Raw genomic sequence first — 24,277 nt, forward strand, 5'->3', positions numbered from 1 at the left:
ATTGACTAATGCCTTATATACAAAACGACATATGTAAGTTGGTATATATTATAAAAACCATAAAGAAAACCAAAGATGAGATGAGAAAAGTTAAGCAATGCATGCATACTTCCAAACTGTCTGCTGTATATATTTATGCATGTAAATATTTTATAGCTATCATAAATCATGTGTTCTGATTTTCTTTTAAAACAGATTATGATTTATAGGTGACCCTCAATAATTAAATATAAATGTGAGTTGGATAAAGAACATTCAGCTAAAAGTACCGAATCTTTCGTTAAGGAGAAACATGTCTTTCACTGATTTATATTAATTGACAACATAATTATATATATAAACAGATCGACTTATTAATTTATAATCATCAGTTACGATAGGAATTTAATTGGGTCTTAGTAAGGCGATTCTCATGGCATCAAAACCCAATTGGCTTGGGGACAGATTCTAACATTTAATATTATAAATATATAAATATTAGGTGATTTTACAATGCGTCCCACTAAAATGGATGTACTGATATAATCTTTAACTGTTTTAGCAAAATAATTTAGTTTAATTTTTTTTTTATAGTCGTGTATGTTACAGTTATTTAAGAGATTTTACAAAATTTTGAGAAATTCGAAATAATTTACAATTTAGAATTCAATGTTCAAACTGTCTATTTCACATGCGTATAAAATAAAAAATCACACGTGCAACAGACTCTTTGAATCTTATTTTTGACGTGTTAAATTTTTTTAAATTTCTCAAAATTTCGACAGATATCTTTAATAACTACAACGACTACGAACATAAACAAAATAGACTAAATATTTTTTTAAGTACCAAAATAGATAAAGATATATACATCAATATATCTTTCTTAAAGACACGTAATGTAAAATTTTCCAAATATATATTATTAATTAGTTAATTACAAAGCTAGCAAAGTGTGACAAAGAATTAGGGAAAATCTTCTTCTTCTTCTTTTAGAACCAGATTCTTATTCACTAGAAAAAAATCTTACTTAGCCACAATAAAATTTGTGATTAAAAGTGAAAAATTTGTGAATAATTATAAATTATCATTCTCACGTTGTGACTAAAAGTATTAGTCACTAAAATTACAATTTGTTGTGACTAAATTTTCTTTAAGTCACAAAATACTTGTTGTGACTAAAATTAAATTAGTGACAATTTGTATCTAAATAATATATTGAGTCACCAGTAACTTTTTTGTTGTGACTAAAAGTCACATTTAATCACAAAAAAAAAAAATTATTGTGATTAAAAAGTTGTCACTAAAAGTGGTATTTTTTTTAGGCTAATTAGTAATTTTCCCCGCAAACTTTGACATGTACTAAATCGTGCCCCCTGAACTTTTTTGGCCGTTAAAAATTCCCCATGAACTATTGAGATTGTTAAATTTAAGGACTTTTGTCTAATTTCATTCAATTTTACTGTTTCAGTGATTGTTTATGTACTAAACCATGCTCCCCAGACTTTGATATCTACCAAATCATGTCGTTCAAACTTTGATATGTACTAAATTATGTCCCTTGAACTTTCATCCATGTTAGAATTTTATTACTAAAATTAGACAAAAGTCTTTAAATTTAACAATCTCAATAGTTTGGGGGGAAGTTTTAATGGCGAAAAAAGTTCAGGGGGCACGATTTAGTACATGTTAAAGTTCGGGAAAAAAAATTACTAATTAGCTTTTTTTTAATAGTGATTCCTTCTAAAGGACAACAGAGTAAGAATAAATAAAGCAAAATCTTTAAATCTGTAGCTTAATTAAGCTAGTTATTGATGTTTGAGGAATAAGAGCATCTCAGAGCTATAAATGTCATGTATTATTATTTTTTAAAAAATATTTTATTTCATGTGATGTATAATATGTGTTATAAGTTTGGTCTTAGTTAAAAGTTATATCAAATGTAATACTAGATAGCATCTACTAATTTTAGTTTACAATAAATACTATTTATAGTTATAAGTTATTAAAATAATATAAATAAAGTTAATTATTTTATATATTTTTAATGAGTATTAATGATAATATTAATTTTTATAGTTAATTTAGACTTTGTATATTAGAACGTACATATAAAAATTAAGTTGTCCAAGAGGACCTAGTCTTTAATTATCAACTTTAAATCAAAAAAATATGAACAATATCATTAAAAAATAAAAAAAAAATGGAAAAGGGATTAGCAGCAAATGACAGGCTAACGATACTTGGTGGAACAATTAAGAAACTTCACTTTTGTTTGTGTTTTATTATATATTATATCATATTATTATATTCCTTACTTTTGCTTTTTTTACGATTGATGTGCCCAATAAAAGAAAAAGTATTACGTACGCTCTCTCCTAATCATAAATTAATATACCACTAACTAATAACCTAACAATATGAATATTGTCATGTGAATAGGAATAGCCCAACGAAAGTATATATGAAATGATACCAAAATATGCCACTTTCTGAAACAATGAAAAATGTTAAATTGTACTACTATATTCTTTAAGTTTAAGGTGTAATATTATTATTAAAATAATTAAATATTCTTTCTCTCAAAAAAAAAAAAATAATTAAATATTAAATCTCATATAATTTAATATAATAATTTTTATAGAATATTATTAACTAATGTGACTTCTCAAAATAATACTAGGGCAACATTGTCTAATAATAATGTTCATATAAAATATGTTAGAGGACATATAGAGGTGGAGCTACATATAACTAGCAACGGTTCTCACTCAAATTTTTAAATACATTTTTGAAGAAAATTTGATAGCCCACCCAAAAAAGCAGTTTGAAACACCTTTTTTTTTTTTTTTTTTTTGAGAAAACATTTATATATTAAATCAAATCAACTTACAGTAACACTTAAGAATCTAGGACAAATATTAGTCCATACACGATCAAGATCAACAAACTAAATCATGACTAATAAAAATTTAAACAACAAATAAGAGAATGTTTTGTGCTTACCTTTATGCTTCTACAAGAGAGTGGAGGAGAGGGACGGAGTGGCTCATGGTCGCGGAGGAGAGGGACGGTATGGCTCATGGTCGCGGAAGAGAGAGAGCTGAGAAATGAAATATGAAGTTTACAAACGACTTTGACAAAATGAGATATGATTTTTTTTGGGAGAGGAGGAGGGGAGTTTATATCTTAAGAGAAGGGAAATGAAATTTAAGATGGGAAAATAAAATTTTAAAATTTAAGATGCAGGAAATGAAATTTCAAATTTTAAACGCATCAAATTTAAGCATGTAAATTGTCGATGGTTTAAAATTGTCAGGTATACTATAGGTGACGGTTTTAAACTGTCGACAATTCTCATTTACAAATACACCGGATGTTTTAAGGCACTTTTAAAAATTGTTGCTTATACCTCCCGACAGTTTAAAATCGTCAAAAATGCCCTATTTTTTCCAACGATTTTAAACATTTACTTAATTTTTTTGTGATAATTTCTCACACAAAAAAATATTTTTAGAACCGCGAATACTTTTTTGTACTAGTATATATACTGTATACATAATCTTATCATTTTGTGTATACACATATTTTGTGTGCACAAAATTTTCTTTTACAGATTAAAAAGATTAATTTTGAGCAATATAGTTACAACCTACAATGACTCCTCATGGTATTAATTAGCTAGTATTACTTTCACATGCAATATACCTAACAAATCAAACCATATTCACACATGCTTACTCCTTATTGGGTTCCAATTTAATTTATTTAGGTTTTATATGATAGATTCTTTCATGCAATGCACCAATTATATAATGCGCCTTCACCAATTTTCGACATTCATAATAGGGCTTCCTTGTCGTTCTCGTCAACCTTTGTGCATGTAATTAAACAATTTTACAAATACATGTATTTATACAAATGATACCAACTCTACATTTTAATTAAGAGCATTGCTATTAGGCATCAGTACTACCTACTATCTTCTCGGCATGTTGCGTTGCGATTGGTTAGTGATACTCCCTAAAAGTTATTATATTAAATTATGTGAGACCCAATACTTAATTGAACCAATAGCAATATTGATACATTGGAGAATGTTAAGCAGCACTAGTATTTCTCTTTAATTAATTATCACATATATAGTACTTTATTATGATTATTACTTATTATCTTAAATCCATTTAGAAAAAAAATAAATAAATAAGAGGCGGCTAACATTGATCCCTGGCGGCATGTGGCAGAAGCAGGTATAGTAACGACTACTTAGGTGATCATATAAACATTCACTACAACAAATATCATTATTACCGGCGGAAGCATCCGCCGGTAATAAATAATAGTACCGCCGGTAATAATTAATACCGGCGGAATCCGCCGGTAATTATCCGCCGGCATTAATTGGTCGATAAAAATGGTTATTACCGACGAAAGGGGGAATCCGCCGGTAATAATATTAATACCGGCGGATTAATAGCGGTGGGGTCCGCCGGTATTAATATTTTTAAATATTTAAAAAAATATATTATAATGATAAATACCGGCGGACCCATCCGCCGGTAATAATAATTTTAAATATTAAAAAAAATAATATTCTGATTATTTAATATAATTAAATTAATTATAATAATTATTTTATAAATAAATATATTAATTAGAAATAAAATATCAAAATTAAGAAATTAAACATTAAACATTAATTAAGAAATTAAGTATTAAAATTAATTTGTCCATTACAATAAAAATTATATTATCTTAAATAAAATTAGGAAATTGTCTTTAAATAAACTTTAAAACATAACACATAATTAAAAAAAACCTAACTATCATTGTTCAAATCAGTAAATTCTAAAAATTCGTCTGCATTTGAGCTAAGTCTTGAATCATCAATATTCTCACGGGATTGAGCCGGCGGGGCAGGGTAATAAGGTTGTCCAGTCTGCGGCGTAGGCAAGATCTCCACATATTGTCGAGGGTGGGGGCGAACCAAAATTGGTTGTTGCTGTTGTTGCTGACTCTGAGCACTGAAAAAGCCTCCATACATAGGCTGTTGTGGAGATCCTCCCATTTGACCATACACAGGTTGTTGCTGCAACAATGACCCAAATTGAAATAAACATTCTTTATTAAATAAATTTTTTATTTTTAATTTTTAAAGAAATATTATTTAATATTATTTAAAAAATATTTTCCTATATTGAATCTTTTTCTTAAAAAAATTATAATTAAAATTGTGAAAGAAATTTTAATATATTACATCTAAATATTATTTTTTTTGAGTTTATATTTTTTTCAAGTATATATTACAATAAAATTTTTATTTATTAATTTTTTTTATATTAAAAAAATTATAATTTTATTAATATTTTCTTTTATATATTTTAATGTTAAAATTATATTATTTATTTAATTTTTTAAAGAAAATATTATTTAAAAATATTTTTCTATATTAAATCATTTTTTTAAAAAAAAACTTATAATTAAAATCATAAAAAAGTTTAATTCTTTACATTAAAATATTTTTTTTTTGTTTTTATATTTATTTTTCAAGTATATATTATATTAAAATTGCTTTTTATTAATTTTTTTTAAATTAAACAAATTATTATTTTATTAATATTTATTCTTTACAGAAAAAAGTAAATTAAAAAATGGACAGGTCAGCAGCCACGACAATAATTATGTAGCCGTTCGCATAAGGGAGCAGGTGAGGGGTTCACTTATATAATTTTATCTTTTGCAAAAGCTATAGCTAATACATATTACATATCCGAAACTTTTTGTATACATGCATATATATATATGAACGTGTCTGTTCCTTTACGTAGAATTTACAGATATATAATTAAATTTGAACAAGATTTAATCATGGTTATATCCAAAATATCTCTCCTATATTGGTATAACGATGTTTCTAGCTAGCTATTATTAATCATTAAAAGCCATTTGTGAAGAAAAATAATTATATGCATTATATATAATATTTTAGCCAGGGTCGGCCCTAGGCATAGGCGGGCTAGGCCCGTGCCTAGGGCCCACACTTTCCGGGGGCCCGAAATAAAAAAATAAAAAAAGTATTAGGCTTTTATTTAAGTAAAATTTAAGTGTATTATAAGCAATAAATATTTATAGCTTAGTTGGTTGAGGTGGATGACATAAAGTCCAAGGTCATGACTTCAAATCCCATAACACTCTTTTTTTAATTTTTTTTTATATATTTTTGAGGGCCCCAAAATTTAATTTGTCTTGGGCCCATATATTTTCAGGGCCGGCCCTGATTTTAGCCCCATGTGAAACAGGTAATCTTAGTCAATTCACATCACATATGCTGTAGATTAGTATAGCAAACGTCCAAGAACGATCGACAGTTTTTGGCCCACACTTTCTCAATTCACTAAATAAGTAAATTATCAATATATTACGTGCACATGAAACAGTGGTAAGTATAGGGCAGTCAAACTTACCTATGTTACTCTTTCAAAAAAAAAAAAAAAAAACTTACCCAAGTGACCTTTTTGGATCTTTTTTCTTCTTATTTATTAACCAAGATTCCCAATTAACCGGGTGAGATTTGAGAGATTGAGGCCGACACAAGCAAGTGTAATAAAATACAGCCACTTTAAAAATAATAATATTATATATACTAATAAATAATTAAAATTAATCAATTTAAAGAAAACAAAGAGCAAGTAACATAACCTACTTCCTTTGTCATTGAGGGACGAGCCTAACTACTCATTTTTTAAATATATAGTTTCTTTGCCAATTATATATGTCAAGTTTAAGGTGTTCTTTTCTTTTTTTTTCTTTTTTCCTTTTTTTCTTTTTGATAAGAAACAGGACCAAGTATTCTTTATACAATTATAATTATTTGTGGCAGTTGGATAGCTGGATTATTTTAGCTTCTTCTTGTTTTTTTTTTAAATTATATAATAATACTAATTTCTATCATCATCGCCATCCTCATCCCCTGTCTTGCTTCTTACCTTGCAACACAAGTAGTACTGGACTGGAGAGTGATCTTTCTATATATATACACATTTCCTTTCCCTATTCCAGAGATAAGCCCACAAGTTCAAGCTTTACATTTACAGTAACATTGTCTATTATCTCCATACTCTAAAAAAAGAGTAAATAGAGAGAAAATGAAAATGAGTGGGCTATACTGTTTTGTGTTCATCACTTTAGGCCTTACAGCTTTTGTACAACAAACTCAAGCTCAACTCCAAATGGGTTTTTATTCCAAAAGTTGCCCCCAAGCTGAGAAAATTGTTCAGGATTTTATAGACAAGAACATCCCTAAAGCTCCTGCTATGTCTTCATCCCTCATAAGAATGCAATTCCATGATTGTTTCGTCAGGGTTTGTCTCTTCATTATCTGAAACCAAAATTAAATCCTCAAAATTAAAGTGTGTACTAACTTCTTCTTCTTCTTTTTTTGGCTTAAAGGGGTGTGATGCTTCTGTTCTTCTGAACTCAACTTCCCCAAATTCAGGTGAAAAAGATGCCAACCCTAATCTAACACTCGGAGGTTTCCGCTTCATTGATAGCATAAAGAGCCTGCTAGAAGCAGCATGCCCTGGAGTAGTTTCTTGTGCTGATGTTATTGCTTTGGCTACAAGAGACGCCATTGTCAAAATAGTAAGAAACTCATCACTTTTTAAACCTAATTATCAAATCTAATTCCACCTGTTAAATTAATCATATATTCACCACTTTATAAATTTCTTATTGGCTTGGTCAGGGCGGTCCATCATGGAGTGTCCCAACAGGTAGAAGAGATGGGAGAATCTCAAACAGAACAGAGGCCAACAACATGATCCCAGCTCCCACTGCAAACTTTACCACTCTCCAGACACTTTTCTCCAACCAGGGTCTTGATCTTCAAGACTTGGTCTTGCTTTCTGGTAAAGCTAATCATAATAATAACATTTGAATTCAGTAAACCCCTTTAGAATATCATCATCATATTTTCTTCTTCTTCTTCACTAGGTGCTCACACTATTGGAGTATCTCGCTGTTCTTCATTCTCGAGTAGACTCTACAATTTCAGTGGTAGGGGAGACCAAGACCCTGCTTTGGACAGTGAATATGCAGCAAATCTCAAGGCCAACAAGTGCAAAACTCAAAATGATAATACCACTTTGGTTGAGATGGACCCTGGAAGCCGCAAAACATTTGATCTTAGCTATTACACCCTCGTACTCAAGAGGAGAGGACTCTTCCAATCTGACTCTGCTTTGACCACAAACAGCTTCACAAAATCTTACATGCAAAAACTTCTTCAAGGCTCAGAGAATTTCTTTTCTGAGTTCGCTAAGTCCATGGAGAAAATGGGAAGAATTAATGTTAAGACTGGCTCAGATGGTGAGATCAGGAAGAACTGTGCTGTTGTCAATTAGAGTATTTATCTCTGATAATTGTGTAACATTGTTATATGTTTCTGTCATTCTCTTCCGTCTGGTAAATTATCATTTTTTTTATGTCTCCTTTTTTTTTTTATTGAGATTTGGTAATAATTGTTCGGAGTCTGTGTTAAGTGTTAAGCTTGTTGAGATCTCAGGGTTTTAGAAATGGTTGGTTACTTGACCAATGAAATATTGTAAGTGATATCCAGTCCAGACTCTGTTTTGACCATGTACTTTTGAATCATTGTGTTAATAATAAATTAAATCAGTGAGTTTTGTTTATAGATAATAAGCAATTTAGTTATTGTTTCCCCAGATATTATGGAACATGTAATCGTTCTATAGATAATATGTACTTATAATAATAAAGAAATTATAAAACCCCATAAATAAATAGGACACGTGTAATTAATATGCTCTTTTTTCTTTAGTAGATATGTACTAGGAGAGAATTTAATGCGTGTAATGTAACCTTAACCTTGTCACTCACTCAATATTGCAAATGTTTTAACAAAAATATTTGGTTCTTACTTCTTAGCTTGATCCTTAATACTAGATCTAGTCTCTCCTTTTACTTCTTTTGCTGCATGTGGCCCGCTTTGTCCTTATGTTTTTCTAATCTTTCTTTTTCTGCATAACAAAAGGAAAAATGAGCCTTGTATTGTATGAGATATTAATGCACAAAGCTTGCTTATAATTCCTCAACAAAAATATAATATGTATATATATATATTATATATATATTTATATAAACTAATCAGCTGTCAATTCAAAAAGCACATGTACAAAAGGGAAATGAAAAATACCTTATTCATCCCTTATGAGTTGGTTCCTACAACCAAAATTTGACACTTCTCTACATTATTTTCCATGATTGGTGTAAGGTGAAAGTTAGTTTTTTGCCAGGCTATATATGGGCCAGTATAAGAAAAGCAACAAAGTATATAATAATATAATATAATATAATCGATCGATAGTATAGTATGCTTGAAAAATTGTTCCACCATATTATTGTCATCCATATCTCCATTATATATGATGAATTTCCCAAACTTGGTCACTGATCAAATTTAAAAAGCATCATTATTGGTGTTGTTCTTTGTCTTATGCTTAACTTCGAAACTAAGGGTGTTAATTTCCTATGATCTATATAGTATTTTAACATGATTTTAGATTGTAGTGTAGGAAGCAACTGTAAATTGTAATGCCTTGTTGAGCTCGAGAAATGACTTCTTTTCAGTGTATGTATATATTGTGGTATAATTTTTTTAAATGAAAAGATCTTCAAAAATCATTTACGAAAAGTTTTGTCTTTCGGAAGGTTGTTCCCGAATGACTATCATGTCTTCTCCGGGTGCAGTGTTCAGGAAAACTAGCACTCCTCTAGAAAAGAGTTCCGGGTGGCTAGTTGTTCCTCCTGGAAGATTGTCCTGGATAGTCGACTGCAACTAAATCTTTCATATCTGGGAAAGTCCTTCAATGAGTGTCTTAGATCGTGATTCCAGAAGTCCTCATACTCGCTCCTGGATGCACTCCTACCTACATTAACGTGGAGACCTCGCTCTTAAGAGAGTTGGTTAAGTTAGTTTTTGTCTAACTAACTTAACAACCACAATTCTTACAACCACCAAATTTAGGATCTATCCTAAGCCTATAAATACCACCAACACTTATCATTTTACGAAGACGATTAGATTGAGATTGAGAGTTAGAGAGAGAAAAAGATTGAGAGGTTGAGAGAGAGAGAGAGAGAGAGAGAGAGAGAGAGAGAGAGAGAGAGAGAGAGAGATAGAGGAAAAGAGAAATTGGGTGTAGGTTTTGTAAGAAGAATGTTATTGGGTAAGAGTGTGATAGTTGAAATACTTTGAGAGAACTCATCAAAGAATCGATCTCGACTATATTGTACTTGTTCTTGCTCAATCAATTAAAAAAATTGGTAGTGCTCCGTGTTGGAATTTATGCCCTCAAAACAAGTAATTAACAGATAATATATTATAGAATATGTGAAATACAATTATAAGATAAATGATGTATCAATTATAAGAGTATAATTATTAAATATTTAAAAATTTCTTATTCATATGGAGAATGTATAATCTTGTAAGGATGTACAAGAGAATTAAGATTATATAATATGAGTAAAACAAGTCGATAGTGTATTAAAGTATTGGAAATCTTTAATATGAAATTGCTAAGTACGGTTTACTATACAGTATATTTCTAGTGTGTGTGATTTTGATTCGGATCACATATGTAGATGGACATGTAGTAAATAAACTGTGTATAATTAGATAATGCATGACTGGACTGGTATGCAATAAACATCTTTCATTAACTTGTCGTTTATCATGAAAAGAGTTAATCATATCACAATAATAATCATTAGTAGATCAGCCTGAATTTTGAGTATACATGAAGTCCTGTTTGTGTTCATTGAGTTCTTTGATTCACTTATGGAAGTTTTTCAGAGAAGATGATTCTTACAACTTCTATTTTAAGAGCTTAATAACATGAGTGGTTGGGAATATGTTATACAATAGTAGAATCCAAGCTTTCCTAATGGATTAAATATTAGTTTCCTTATAGTGTTTAATTTTGGGAGTGCTAACAGTTGAATCCAAATCGATAATAAGGTACAGATAGGGCCGGCCTTAGGAATAGGCGGGTTAGGCCCACGCCTAGGGCCCCCTTATTTTGGGGGCCCAAATAAAAAATATACCTTTTAAAGTAACCAATTAGAAATCTGCACTTGGTGCGGATCAGATGCACTATGAGTAAAATAGTGAGGAAATTACACTCTATACCCTTTTAATATTGTCTTGTTTTATTTTTATCTTCTTTTTTAAAGTCTATTATTTTTACTACTTTTTTTAAATATTGTACCAATTTTGCCCTTGTCACTATAAGATGCTCTCCATGTGACTCTCTTATATCAGGATATTTAGAGTACAATGCATATAAAAAGAGATATATTTCAATTAAATATTAAATTAGAGGTAAATTTAATTTATTGATTAATAAAAGTGGTATTTTTCAAGTTACCCGTAAAATAGTGTCAATTGGAACACCGCCTAAAGTAAAGTAACCAACGAAGATGCCAAACCTCAGATAAAGCCCATATTATAGGCCCAACTCCAAGCCCAGCCGCTAAGCAATCGCAATAAAATCCTAGAAAACCTAGGTGAGTACACAATCTTATAAAACCCTAGTTACACTCTCATGCCTCTCTGTATAATCCAACATCATCTTCTGTACTTGACTCCTAAGCCTTCTTCTATTCGGTTTGATTTTTTTCCTATTTTTTTTTCTGTAATTTGTTTCGATTTTAGTCGATCGTTTCATAACATGTGCAAGAATTATTTTATTTTATGGAAGAGTGTGGTGATGATACAATTTTGTGGACTAGAGTTTCTGATCTGGGAAATACTCAGAATCTGATTACAAACCCTTGGCTGTCTGAGCACCCTTCTTATTATTTTTACTCTACTCTGTTTTTATGATACAATTTTGTGGACTAGAGTTTCTGATCTGGGAATTACTCAGAATCTGATTACAAACCCTTGGCTGTCTGAGCATATTTTATTCTTTAATTTTGGCTTGTAGGATTAGGGTGTTTACTAATTTTCATTTTCTTTTATTAAAAGTTGGCTTATGATGATAACATAAATTATCTTAGCGGATTTCAGTGAGATTTTATAGTCAATGATCTGAATGTTACACACACTGAAGCCCCCTCCAAACTATTATCTAATCTTGTTATTCTTTTCTCATGAAATAAAATCAAATTTTTGACAGAATTGTTGGGACATGGTTGCTATGATGAGATAAAGCACTGGATGTGTTAATGGGTAGTGGACGAGGCTTTGTCTCGCCGTGAGCCTAATTTAAAAACGACTTCTCCTTCCACTGAGCTTAATTTTGTCCCTTCTTGTTTGAGTTGTCCTCTGTTATGTATGATTAGAAATATGCTGCGCCCTTTTACCAATTCTGGGGATAATTTGTTCCTCTCAGGTATAATGGCTTGGGCGCTATAACAATTTGTGGCTATCCTGATCGATGTTCTTTCAATGCCATTAGATCCTGGAAACACCTCGTACAACCATTGCATCATATAATTGTTTTTATTGAATTGCATGTTGCACCCCGGGCTTACCTGATTGCCCTTTTGACGGCCAAAGCCCCAATGCACGTGCTATAACGGCGCCGTTCAGTGTTGCAGTTTGGCTTCGATATATTTTACCACGGCTTGGCTGTGTCAAAGAAACGGCTACATTATATTTTTCTTTTCTAACTCTATTTTGGGCCTCCCTACACCTTTAGCTTGTTTTTTAGTATAAATTACACGATGAAAACAACGCTAGTCCTTGAGGCCAATATTATTTTGGCGGTGTTACACGTGGTGGTAAATGTTTTTAATGATTTTGCCTCTAAAGACATCCGCTACATTTGATGCTTTTGATTTTGATTAATTTGTTATTGTGTTGTTTTTGGCAATGATTAATATTTATCCGCGCTTCTGAGTGCACTCAATGAAGCACAAAAATAAATTATGGTTGAATTTCTTAGTATGAGCCAATTTAATAAATGTTTTATTTTGTTTATTCATGCACTTCTTTTCTTTGTTGACTAATAGGCTATGATGATGTACCTTCAGCTTTAATGCCAGTTCTGCTTCAGAAAATTCTTGATTGATAGAGCTGTTTATATAATCTGAGCCTTTTTTTTTTTTTGGTTGCTGTTTATTTTGTGTTACAATCTTTGTGTTTTCCATTGATGAGTCAATCCAATTTGTTGAGTTGTAGTGAAGCTGAGACCCTATTTTCAGGGAGAACCCCTTGGTGAATCTACATTTCATATGACATTAATGGATTTAACTGAGGTTCCTTTTCTTACAAATTCTTATTATATTTGTTTTATTGTTGTATTGATTGTGTTTTTTATTGTAAGCCTGGGATGATTTAATCCAATTGTTTGAGGTGTTGTGGAGTCGAGACCCTGTTTACAGGGAGAACCCCTTGATGATACTACATTTCATATGACTTTAATGGATTTAGCTGAGGCTAAGAAATATTATATTTTGAGTTTTAACTATACTCTTATCCTTAATAAGTGGTGGGTATAAGAGTCTGAAAAACTCATAAATTGTGTGTTGTCTATCAGCTTCATCTTTTGTATTTCTACGAGAATGGAGTTAAATAACAGCACTACATGTGAAAACAAGTACATGTTTATTGGCTTACAGTTTATTTTTTGTGCGTGATATAGGGTCAGTTAAATTTGTAAGTTTTGCTTTGTTAGATTTCAGTGAGATTTTATAGTCTATGATCTGAATGGGAATGGAATGGAATGGAATGGAATGGAATGGAATGGAATGGAATGGAATGGAATGGAATGGAATGGAATCAACTCGATTGCAATGGAATGGAATGGAATGGAATGGAATGGAATGGAATGGAATGGAATGGAATGGAATGGAATGGAATGGAATGGAATGGAATGGAATGGAATGGAATGGAATGGAATGGAATGGGAATGGGAATGGGAATGGGAATGGGAATGGGAATGGGAATGGGAATGGGAATGGGAATGGCCAAAAATTTCAATCCATTCAATAAATAGATTTGACATAAAATCCATATTAGTAATGCTACTATGTGAAATTTATGTACCTATAAGTCGAAGAATTGAACAATGTTTTGCCAATGCCAATCCTTTCGACATTCTAAGATTTTCATTTGAAACTACTCATTTTTGATAAAAAGCACTTAGAGAGTATATGAAACTAAAATTGGTCGACATATTCATTCTCATGTAATAAAACATCACAAAATACGAGAATCAGAATTAAGTAAAATTCAACATACCGTGTTCATAAAAATTGATAAATTAAAATCGAATTTGGCGGTCAGTTACAGTTTTGGTTGGTTATAAAATTATAAAAATCGACCATAACTGATCGATTTTCACTCATGGTGATAAAAAGAAAATGGAAACAACTAAATAAAATAAACCACTTTCATAATGACAAATATAAAGGATAGTCTAAATTTTGAAGAAATACCAATAAGAAACCCAAACTCTAGAAATTACTTGAATTTAGTTGAACAAAGATGGATTTTGCGCAAGGAAAAATGTTTCATTAACATGAATTCAGTTGTAGAGAAAACATTTTGTCTTTCTATAATAAAATAAAAGTGTGACAACAACTTATGACCATTCTCAACATGAAATCTAGCTTAATTTAATACTCAAAATCTAAGACTAAACTTGCCGTGGATATATACACACAAGAGATAATAATCTCAATAACATTAGCACCTGCAATAATCTCAATCTATTTATGTGACACAATTAAATTATACTCAAATTGGTCAAATATAAAAATAAACCAAGTAATGTGCAAATAAGAACAAAGATCAGTATGAGATAATAAGGAATTAAATAGTAAGATTATGTTTGGTTTGGCATTTTAGTGATGGAATCACTTTACAGTTTTAATGTTTGGTTTAATTTTTAAAACATTGTATTGCCTTTACAATGTAAAATACTGTTCCAATAATTGTTCCTGTTACAACCAATCACTTGTTCTAAGCATATATGATCTTGTAGAAGTTGTTGATGAATTTAAAGGAGTAAAAGTTTGGTGAGCTTCAAGTAAAAACAATTCCAAAACTCAAATGGTTTCTTTCTACTAAGTTTTTGATGAGAGGAGATACTACATTCTCACTTCCCATAAAAAGCATAGAGAGCTCATTGTTGGGGCTAACCTTAATCATGTTCTTAAGACAATTAAAGTGAGTCAATTAGAGAATAAATGAGTATGAAATTTTATACCAAACTTACATATTTAGCTATGACAATATATATACAAGCAACAAAGGAACCTAAATGTGAAAATAGAGAATAAGAATTAATAGCAAGTTTTGAGGAAATACTAATTATAAGTCCAAACCATAGAAATCACTTTTGTTGAAAAAATTCCCAAGTCAATGTAGCTACTGCTCCTCCTCCTCAACACCAGACCTTCCTCCAATTATCCCACTAGGGTCTTTCTCTAGTCGTTTTTGACGGAATTACTGGCAAATGACATGTCCTTTCTTCATTCTCAATTAAATGATTCTCAGCTAACGGTCCCAACCTCAAAGGTAATTTCTATTGGAGGCGATCTTAGAGTAGGAGCAAGAGCAAAGAGAGCCTTTGTTCATTGGAGTCGGAGAAAACTAACGCTCTCAACTGTAACAGAGAAAAACTATTATTTATTTTAAGAAAGATAAAGAAATAAAAAAGAATCGGTTGTAACTGGTACACCTACTCAAATGACAATTTATAAAATATTTGATTATTTAGAAAAAATCTAAACCATTGATCTAGATTCAACAGAAAACCAATGGTCTCTAATAAATGAACAGGTCCATCCCATTTTTTATTTTGATCGGCCTGAGAACTGGAACCAAACACGGCCCCGAATTCGAACCCGATCCCGAATCCAGACCCAGACCTCGGCATAGCCCTGGACCCGAACTCGAACCCTACAACGACCCTCAACCTGGACACAAACCTAGCCCGAACCTCGAACCCGACCCTGGCCCTGGACCTGAGACTCGGACCCAGACTTGGACCCAAACCCCGAACCAGGACTCGGTATAGGACCCCAATCCTGGGGCACGACTCTGTATCTAGACCCGATTTAAATAAAATTAACAATTGAAAATGAAATTTCGAGAATCGATTTTTATTTTCTGTTTTTAAAATTGAAAAAAAAAGTAGTTATTGAACACATTTTTATTTTTTAAAATAAAAATTTTACTTTCATTTTTATGATTAAAAAATTTAAAAATTGAAGTATTTTTTTTTAAAAAAAAAAATAAGTGGGATTTAGTCTAAGCCTTATACATGTCTTTTTTTTTTTTAAGCTAACAAAGTAGTAAGAACGTAAAACATAACGTTTAGTATTTAATCCGTAAAATAAAATAATATAGTACAGATTAAATACTAAATGTATTTAAATATATAAAATTGAAAATATATTATATTTATGCAACATATTATCTTAAAAATAAGGGTAACTTACAAAAATACTGGATTTTAACTCAATCTTTACAGAAATACTACCACACGGCAAAAATAATTTTTATACTATCTTGGGACTTTTTTTTTTTCTCTTATATTGTAAACACCCAAAATAAAAATGAGGTCTCTATCTTCTACACTCACAGACAAAACTACCACAGAAACACCAGAATAACCGAAAAACAATAATTAAATTTGCTGAGATGAAGCAGAAACATTAAAACTATTAATATTAGGGCTGTCATGATTTTTCTAATGTTGTTTTTGGGTTATTCCACTATTGTTTCGCATGTTTAACAAATATTGGTTTTAAATTACACAGGTTAAACCAACCATTGAATATTTGTTTGAGGTAACCAGAATAAAATAATCATGGACAGTAATAGTCTTACATTCCATTAAAGTGGTGAAATCTAGAAGACAAAAAAAAATGATGGAAGTTGGCTGGAAAAGGAAACAACATAACAAATGCAGCAAATGTGGGGAGCTAGAGCACAACAAGAAAACATACAAGAGAAGACATCAAAAATGAAAAGAAGGAGAACAACTAAAAAACAACAGTGGAACAAGAGAGGAAAACTGAACATATATTAGAGTATATGATACTGAAGAAAATAATTTACATACAAATTTTATTATTTCCCTATTATTATTAAAAATAGAACATTAAAATAATATTTAGAAAAATGTGATAAGAAAATAAAAGAAAACAACATTAAAACAATAATAAAATAAGCCATAATAGTTATCAAATGATAAAACACCACCACTCACAAAACCAGAGCTAAACTACTACCATAAAAAAGAAAAAAAAAAACAGAATTAGTAAAAACAACAAAAATACAGTAAATTTTATGTCGTTCTAGAAAAAATAAATAAAGAAAAAAAGAGATTTTTTTTACTTAGAAAATTTGAGTTGTTTGTCGTTCTTCTTCTTCTTTTATATTGATACTCTTGAAGATATTCTCCCAGATTAGGCTCTCTTCACCAAGAGAGCCTCCACACTCCTTCATCAGCTTGCTGTTTTAAGTTTTCTCTTTCTCTCTCTCTCTCTCTCTCTCAAGCACACCCAAAAAAACTTTCTCTCTCTATATATATCTTGCTTTTCTCTCTCTCAAAACCCATGTAAAAAAATAAATGAAAAGAGTGAACTTTGTAAGTTTTTGAAACAGTGAAGAGTCGGAAGAAGAGTTTTATGTAAAGTTCTTGATTGATGGTCTTTATCTTTAACACAAATCTCAAAAAAATTTATATTGACACTTACCCACAAGAAGAGATAGAGAGAAACAAAATACATATATAAAGTCTTGAGAGAGAGGATCACGTGTGTGGGTTGTGCTCAATATCAAATTTAAGTAAAAAAAAAACTATCAATCAACTAAACACATATAAAGAGAACACATATAAATTTTTAAAGATGGGATACATGACCGAGTTGGAATTTAAGTAAAAAAATAAATAAAAAATCTGACATGAAAGTGACATAAATGTCATCAATCAACTTTTGCATACTTTTTTTTTTATTATATAAACACATATTAATTATTAAGTTAAATTAAATAGACTTGCTCAAATTTTTTTAAAAAATAGCATACACAGTAAAAATGTAATAATTACAGTGTAACAATAAAAAAGAAATAAAATAGAAAAAATCAGTATATGGTGTAAATTTTCCTAAAAACAAGGGTAAATATTATTTTGGACCATATGTTTTGCAAAACTTACTAATTAGAGCCTCTGTTTTGTTAAATGACAAAATAGACCTTGTATTTTCTAAAATTGTACAAATAAGACACTGAGCTAATTTGTTGTCAAAATAAAATTTAATAATAATCTAATCTAAAAATATTATGACAAAACTTTTTACATTTTTTGTATTTGTTCGTATTAGAAATTGTCTTAAACTTGGTTATATTTAAAAATAAAATTGTTAAAAATTAAGCTTATGGTCATATTTTTACCATTTTAGAAAATATCGGATCTATTTTGTCATTTAACAAAACAAAAATTCCAATTAATAATTTTTGTAAAACACGGAGTCTAAAATAGTATTTACAATGACATTATTGGCAAAAGTTACGTAACCAACGAAGATGCCTAACCTTAGGGTAAGTTGAAATGTACCCTTTTTTTTCATCAGAGGAAGATTTTATAAGTGTATAATCGGAATATAACAAATAAAAGAAGGCATAAATTAAATATATAGAAAAGAAAAGTAAAAATGAAATGGATTAAGAAAGAAAGATATAGAGTGCAATTTCCCAAAGCCCATATTACAGGCCCAACTCCAAGCCCAGCCGCTAAGCAATCGCAATAAAAACCTAGAAAACCTAGGTGAGTACACTACACAATCTTATAAAACCCTAGTTACACTCTCATGCCACTCTGTACAATTTAACATGCTTCTACTTTTCTACCATCGTCTTCTGCACTTGCCTCCTAAAGCTGTCTTCCATTCGGTTTGAATTTTTTCCTATTTTTTTTCTGTAATTTTTTTCGATTTAAGTCTATCGTCCTTAACATGTGCAAGAATTATTTTATTTCATAGAAGAGTGTGGTGATGATACAATTTTGTGGACTAGAGTTTCTGATCTGGGAAATGCTCAGAATCTGATTACAAACCCTTGGATGTCTGAGCACCCTTCTTATTTTTGTTTACCCTACTCTGTTTTCATTCATCCGCTTGATCTAAATTCAAAATAACAGTAATAATAATGTGGTGATGATACAATTTTGTGGACTAGAGTTTCTGATCTGGGAATTACTCAGAATCTGATTACAAACCCTTGGCTGTCTTAGCATATTTTATTCTTTAATTTTGGCTTGTAGGATTAGGGTGTTTACTGATTTGCATTTTCTTATTTAAAAGTTGGCTTATGATGATAACATAAATTATCTTAGCGGATTTCAGTGAGATTTTATAGTCAATGATCTGAATGTTACACACACTGAAGCCCCCTCAAAACTATTATCTAATCTTGTTATTCTTTTCTCATAAAATGAAATCAAATTTTTGACAGAATTGTTGGGACATGGTTGCTATGATGAGATAAAGCACTGGATGTGTTTATGGGTAGTGGACGAGGCTTCTTAATGTTGTCTCGCCGTGAGCCTAATTAAAAAACGACTTCTCCTTCCACTGAGCTTTATTTAGTCCCGTATTTGTTTATTTTTGTTTTCTAGTTTGAGTTCTTAGAGAGATGCTGCGCCCTTTTACCAATTCTGGGGATAATTTGTTCCTCTCAGGTATAATGGCTTGGGCGCTATAACAATTTGTGGCTATCCTGATCGATGTTCTTTCAATGCCATTAGATCCTGGAAACACCTCGTACAACCATTGCATCATATAATTGTTTTTATTGAATTGCATGTTGCACCCCGGGCTTACCTGATTGCCCTTTTGACGGCCAAAGCCCCAATGCACGTGCTATAACGGCGCCGTTCAGTGTTGCAGTTTGGCTTCGATATATTTTACCACGGCTTGGCTGTGTCAAAGAAACGGCTACATTATATTTTTCTTTTCTAACTCTATTTTGGGCCTCCCTACACCTTTAGCTTGTTTTTTAGTATAAATTACACGATGAAAACAACGCTAGTCCTTGAGGCCAATATTTTATGGCGGTGTTACACGTGGTGGTAAATGTTTTTAATGATTTTGCCTCTAAAGACATCCGCTACATTTGTTTGTTTTTTTTTTTATTTTGTTAAATTTGTGATTGTGTTGTTTTTGGCAATGATTAATATTTATCCGCGCTTCTGAGTGCACTCAATGAAGTACAAAAATAAATTATGGTTGAATTTCTTAATATGAGCCAATTTACAAATAGTTTTATTTCATTTATTCATTCACTTGTTACCTTTCCTTGATTTCTAATTGGCTGTGATGATGTAAACTTCAGCTTTAATGCCAGTTCTGCTTCAGAAAATTCTTGATTGATAGGGCTGTTTATATAACCTGAGCCATTTTGTTTATTGTCATGGATGCTGTTGTTGGTTGATTTGTATTCTAGTCAATGTGTTTTCTATTGATGAGTCTATCCAATTTGTTGAGTTTTGTTGAAGCTGAAACCCTGTTTTCAGGGAGAACCCCTTGGTGAATCTACATTTCATATGACATCATTGGATTTAATTGAGGTTCCTTTTCTTACCAATTGTTATTATATTTGTTTTATTATTGTATTGATTGAGTATTCACTAAGTCTGGGAAGATTCAATCCAATTGTTTTAGGTGTTGTGGAGTCGAGACCCTGTTTACAGGGAGAACCCCTTGGCGATACTTCATTTCATATGAATTTAATGGATTTAACTGAGGCTAAGCTATATCATTAGTTATATTTCTTTTGTTTTCAAACAGAATTCTATATGTTTGAGTTTAACTATACTCTTATCCTTAATTAAGTGGTAGGTATAAGAGTCTGAAAAAACTCATAAATTGTGTGTTGTCTATCAGCTTCATCTTTTGTAATACTACGAGAATGGAGTTAAATAACAGCACTACATGTGAAAACAAGTACATGTTTATTGCCTATGATCAGCTAAATTTGTAGGTTTTGCTTTGATAGATTTCAGTGAGATTTTATAGTCTATGATCTGAATGTTTCATTGAAGTCTAGTATGGGAATGGGAATGGGAATGGGAATGGGAATGGGAATGGGAATGGGAATGGGAATGGGAATGGGAATGGGAATGGGAATGGGAATGGGAATGGGAATGGGAATGGGAATGGGAATGGGAATGGGAATGGGAATGGGAATGGGAATGGGAATGGGAATGGGAATGGGAATGGGAATGGGAATGGGAATGGGAATGGGAATGGGAATGGGAATGGGAATGGGAATGGGAATGGGAATGGGAATGGGAATGGGAATGGGAATGGGAATGGGAATGGGAATGGGAATGGGAATGGGAATGGGAATGGGAATGGGAATGGGAATGGGAATGGGAATGGGAATGGGAATGGGAATGGGAATGGGAATGGGAATGTATGCAACTAAATAAAAAAATTAAAAAATTATTTTTTTTTTATTTTATTACCTCTAACTAAATTCTACCTTATTTTTATTTATTTGTGAATTTAAATCAATTGCGCCCTTTTAAGCCTGGGAAGATTCAATCCAATTGTTTGAGGTGTTGTGGAGTCGAGACCCTGTTTACAGGGAGAACCCCTTGATGATACTACATTTCATATGACTTTAATGGATTTAGCTGAGGCTAAGAAATATTATATTTTGAGTTTTAACTATAAATTGTGGGTATAAGAGTCTGAAAAACTCATAAATTGTGTTTTGTCTATCAGCTTCATCTTTTGTATTTCTACGAGAATGGAGTTAAATATCACCACTACACATGATCAAGATTGTTGACTTTCTTTTATGTTTTAATGATTTATCTTTTAATTATTAGGACTGAGAATATTTTAACTTAATCTAATAAGAATTAAGTTTTTTGGTTAGATTTATGGAATTAACGATGAATACATATTCTTATATTAATAAATTAAAATAAACATAACTAACTTATTTTTTTCAAAAAAAATCTAATTTATATTAATTTTAGTATTAGATTTGTGTGAGAAAAAAGAACTATAATAATAATAAAAAAGTGAACCAATCAATCTAAAGCATGTTATAGACATTTAAACAGAATGTATTATCGAAGAAATTGTCATGTTTAATCTTCAATCTTTACAAAGATTTCTTGCTTGAATTTGTTTATTCTTTTTTGGTGTTGTTTCTGTTAACCATGCTTATTGAGCTAGCTTCCCTTCCATTCAGTTGAGTATGAGTTACTATAATAGTGGCTTGTCTCACTCGTAACATATACAATTACTCAATAATTACCAACTTTTGATTGGAGATGTTATTAAACTAAAGTGTTCAAAGATTATTAACAGAAACTGGATATTAAATGACAGAAAGAGATTTTCAGTTATAATATTTCTTCCTAGTTTCAAAGTAGAACAAAGGAAATTATTTTTAAGTAAAATTCTCTCTTCTTTTTTTCTTGGTGAACATGTGAAATATTATATATATTTGGAAGCAGTTTGCCTATACCTCTTTCTACGAGCTCTGCCAACGATTCTTTTGTTGCCCAAAAATTATAATATAATATTTGTCTTACAATTCTTTTTAACGGCCACGATTGGCTAGATTATTTTCATCTTCATAGTCTCTATTGATCTCACTCGAGCTAACAGCCATGATGAAATGAACACTCAAGAGAAAGAAATAATGAGAGAGAGAGAGAGAGAAGCAAGGTAGTTATGGAAAAGAAGTAATGAATGGATTGAGGTGGGAGAGTGAATGAGGTAAGGGAAAGTCCTTGTGATGACAGCAGCAGAAGCACAACCAACCGAAACAAAAAGAAAATGTTTATTCGTTTTTTTTTTTTGAGTTTGTGGAGTGAGTATCTTCCAAGCATATGCTTTGGAGCATTAATTTTATTGCTATTTTGTTTTCTTTTCCTCCTTCCACTTTAGCTATTTTTATTTCGTTTTTTATTAATAATTATGAGGATATTGTGACATGGATGTATTATGAAATAGGTGTCTAATCTTGAAAGTTGTAGCTTACGAGGTTTTCAATAGCACTGTGTTGTGTCACACTTATTTATTGTATTTTGCACCATAAAGCTATTTGTCCAATCTCCAGAAACAGATCAAAGAGAAATGGCACAAACCCAATAGTAAGTATAAGAAGCAACAGTGAGAGCACAAAGCCAAGCCTGAACTGTCTTCACACACACTCTACTCTAGTTCTTCTTTGTAGAGTGTAGTATAGTATTAGTAACGTTATTATTCTCACAGCAACGGCTATATCCTTTCTCGTCTGTCAAGTATTTTGATTTTCACATTTTGGAAAAAGACACAACAGGTCAGTGGTGTGGTGAGCTCGAGAGTGGAGGAAAGAAGAGAAGTAAGCACTAAAAATAGGTTCAAGTACTTATTAAAGTATGCTGTATTTATAGGAATAGAGCGAAAATCATTCGGCATTCCCAATCCAAACTAAGCACCAAACAGTTCAGACAAAAGTTCACTTTGAATTTAACTTTTAAATCATATTCCCCTTATCACAATAACAATAATCTAAATCAAACAAAAGTAATCTGCAAACGTATACAAGTCGCAAGGAAGAATTAACATTCACATTTAAATTCTAAAAAAAAGATATAGATAACTCAAATCAGTTAGTCTAAGAATAGCAAATAGAGAAATTCACCCGGCACTTGCGGTGTGAGTTTGAGAAGAAGACCATCAAAATGGTATGATCTACGCCAGGTTAATCTTCAGTTTTCTAAGGTTAGGATTTGTTGGGCTTGGCCCATGGCTAGAGTAAAAGAAAAAAAAATTGTTGATCTGTCAAATGAGAAAGAGGGGTAATTAGGCTATGAATTAATAAGTAGTGAAATGGAATTATAATTCCACCAAATAAAAAATGGAAAGGGAAATTTACATGGTATACTAACTTTTACTATTTTTTTACAAAAATACTGCCAGGCGGTATTTTTTACTTTTTTACTGTATTTTTTTATAAGTTTCATACTGCAGTATACGGTGTTAAGTTTCACTGGTGTTCTACTGGTGTTTTACTAGTGTTCTACTGTTGTTTTGAGTGATACTACTTTGTGTTTTACTGGTGTTTTATAAAAACACAGTATTTTTGAAAAAAATTTCGTGTCACAGTATTTTTGTAAAACTTAACCAAAATTCCAGTATTTTTGTAAGTTTCCCAATAGAAAAGCAATTATGTTAGTTTGGGAAATAAGCATTAGAATGAAATTCTTTTGCAAAATTGTTATTTCTAACCAAACAAAAGAATCAT

The 24,277-nt window shown here is 31.0% G+C and overlaps 1 protein-coding gene, 1 long non-coding RNA gene and 22 other non-coding genes across 24 annotated transcripts; all 24 read left to right on the forward strand.

Moving 5' to 3' along the window:
• Positions 1-6,694: 6,694 nt before the first annotated feature.
• Positions 6,695-8,669, forward strand: LOC115699619 (peroxidase 3). Its single transcript, XM_030627113.2, has 4 exons — positions 6,695-7,340; positions 7,429-7,620; positions 7,724-7,886; positions 7,972-8,669. The coding sequence occupies exons 1-4, from the start codon at positions 7,125-7,127 to the stop codon at positions 8,379-8,381; spliced, it is 981 nt and encodes a 326-aa protein (XP_030482973.2). The 5' UTR covers positions 6,695-7,124; the 3' UTR covers positions 8,382-8,669.
• A 3,090-nt stretch (positions 8,670-11,759) lies between these two features.
• LOC115701708 (small nucleolar RNA Z157/R69/R10) lies at positions 11,760-11,855 on the forward strand. The gene has a single exon (XR_004008696.1). It is a non-coding gene; the product is annotated as a small nucleolar RNA Z157/R69/R10 (small nucleolar RNA).
• Positions 11,856-11,871: 16 nt separating this feature from the next.
• Positions 11,872-11,967, forward strand: LOC115701711 (small nucleolar RNA Z157/R69/R10). Its single transcript, XR_004008698.2, has one exon. It is a non-coding gene; the product is annotated as a small nucleolar RNA Z157/R69/R10 (small nucleolar RNA).
• A 65-nt stretch (positions 11,968-12,032) lies between these two features.
• On the forward strand, positions 12,033-12,119 carry LOC115701721 (small nucleolar RNA R11/Z151). Its single transcript, XR_004008708.1, has one exon. It is a non-coding gene; the product is annotated as a small nucleolar RNA R11/Z151 (small nucleolar RNA).
• A 78-nt stretch (positions 12,120-12,197) lies between these two features.
• LOC115701724 (small nucleolar RNA Z152/R70/R12) lies at positions 12,198-12,302 on the forward strand. The gene has a single exon (XR_004008711.2). It is a non-coding gene; the product is annotated as a small nucleolar RNA Z152/R70/R12 (small nucleolar RNA).
• Positions 12,303-12,367: 65 nt separating this feature from the next.
• LOC115701739 (small nucleolar RNA snoR80) lies at positions 12,368-12,488 on the forward strand. Its single transcript, XR_004008725.1, has one exon. It is a non-coding gene; the product is annotated as a small nucleolar RNA snoR80 (small nucleolar RNA).
• Positions 12,489-12,516: 28 nt separating this feature from the next.
• LOC115701755 (small nucleolar RNA snoR134) lies at positions 12,517-12,662 on the forward strand. Its single transcript, XR_004008741.2, has one exon. It is a non-coding gene; the product is annotated as a small nucleolar RNA snoR134 (small nucleolar RNA).
• Positions 12,663-12,875: 213 nt separating this feature from the next.
• On the forward strand, positions 12,876-12,962 carry LOC115701753 (small nucleolar RNA U36a). The gene has a single exon (XR_004008739.1). It is a non-coding gene; the product is annotated as a small nucleolar RNA U36a (small nucleolar RNA).
• A 53-nt stretch (positions 12,963-13,015) lies between these two features.
• LOC115701673 (small nucleolar RNA Z223) lies at positions 13,016-13,108 on the forward strand. Its single transcript, XR_004008663.1, has one exon. It is a non-coding gene; the product is annotated as a small nucleolar RNA Z223 (small nucleolar RNA).
• Positions 13,109-13,333: 225 nt separating this feature from the next.
• On the forward strand, positions 13,334-13,448 carry LOC115701683 (small nucleolar RNA Z278). Its single transcript, XR_004008672.1, has one exon. It is a non-coding gene; the product is annotated as a small nucleolar RNA Z278 (small nucleolar RNA).
• A 43-nt stretch (positions 13,449-13,491) lies between these two features.
• On the forward strand, positions 13,492-13,599 carry LOC115701736 (small nucleolar RNA snoR97). The gene has a single exon (XR_004008722.1). It is a non-coding gene; the product is annotated as a small nucleolar RNA snoR97 (small nucleolar RNA).
• A 4,950-nt stretch (positions 13,600-18,549) lies between these two features.
• Positions 18,550-20,983, forward strand: LOC115699771 (uncharacterized). The gene is made up of 2 exons (XR_004008408.2): positions 18,550-18,916; positions 19,478-20,983. It is a non-coding gene; the product is annotated as an uncharacterized LOC115699771 (long non-coding RNA).
• LOC115701710 (small nucleolar RNA Z157/R69/R10) lies at positions 19,006-19,101 on the forward strand. Its single transcript, XR_004008697.2, has one exon. It is a non-coding gene; the product is annotated as a small nucleolar RNA Z157/R69/R10 (small nucleolar RNA).
• On the forward strand, positions 19,168-19,263 carry LOC115701712 (small nucleolar RNA Z157/R69/R10). Its single transcript, XR_004008699.2, has one exon. It is a non-coding gene; the product is annotated as a small nucleolar RNA Z157/R69/R10 (small nucleolar RNA).
• Positions 19,328-19,414, forward strand: LOC115701723 (small nucleolar RNA R11/Z151). Its single transcript, XR_004008710.2, has one exon. It is a non-coding gene; the product is annotated as a small nucleolar RNA R11/Z151 (small nucleolar RNA).
• LOC115701725 (small nucleolar RNA Z152/R70/R12) lies at positions 19,493-19,605 on the forward strand. Its single transcript, XR_004008712.2, has one exon. It is a non-coding gene; the product is annotated as a small nucleolar RNA Z152/R70/R12 (small nucleolar RNA).
• LOC115701740 (small nucleolar RNA snoR80) lies at positions 19,673-19,793 on the forward strand. The gene has a single exon (XR_004008726.1). It is a non-coding gene; the product is annotated as a small nucleolar RNA snoR80 (small nucleolar RNA).
• LOC115701754 (small nucleolar RNA snoR134) lies at positions 19,822-19,967 on the forward strand. Its single transcript, XR_004008740.2, has one exon. It is a non-coding gene; the product is annotated as a small nucleolar RNA snoR134 (small nucleolar RNA).
• On the forward strand, positions 20,186-20,272 carry LOC115701752 (small nucleolar RNA U36a). Its single transcript, XR_004008738.1, has one exon. It is a non-coding gene; the product is annotated as a small nucleolar RNA U36a (small nucleolar RNA).
• LOC115701671 (small nucleolar RNA Z223) lies at positions 20,330-20,423 on the forward strand. The gene has a single exon (XR_004008661.2). It is a non-coding gene; the product is annotated as a small nucleolar RNA Z223 (small nucleolar RNA).
• On the forward strand, positions 20,656-20,770 carry LOC115701686 (small nucleolar RNA Z278). The gene has a single exon (XR_004008675.2). It is a non-coding gene; the product is annotated as a small nucleolar RNA Z278 (small nucleolar RNA).
• Positions 20,851-20,959, forward strand: LOC115701734 (small nucleolar RNA snoR97). The gene has a single exon (XR_004008721.2). It is a non-coding gene; the product is annotated as a small nucleolar RNA snoR97 (small nucleolar RNA).
• A 571-nt stretch (positions 20,984-21,554) lies between the features above and the next one.
• Positions 21,555-21,669, forward strand: LOC133030704 (small nucleolar RNA Z278). The gene has a single exon (XR_009684253.1). It is a non-coding gene; the product is annotated as a small nucleolar RNA Z278 (small nucleolar RNA).
• A 28-nt stretch (positions 21,670-21,697) lies between these two features.
• LOC133030707 (small nucleolar RNA snoR97) lies at positions 21,698-21,805 on the forward strand. The gene has a single exon (XR_009684255.1). It is a non-coding gene; the product is annotated as a small nucleolar RNA snoR97 (small nucleolar RNA).
• Positions 21,806-24,277: the final 2,472 nt, after the last annotated feature.

Source organism: Cannabis sativa, chromosome 8, assembly GCF_029168945.1.
Source record: "Cannabis sativa cultivar Pink pepper isolate KNU-18-1 chromosome 8, ASM2916894v1, whole genome shotgun sequence".
Lineage (NCBI taxonomy): Eukaryota > Viridiplantae > Streptophyta > Magnoliopsida > Rosales > Cannabaceae > Cannabis > Cannabis sativa.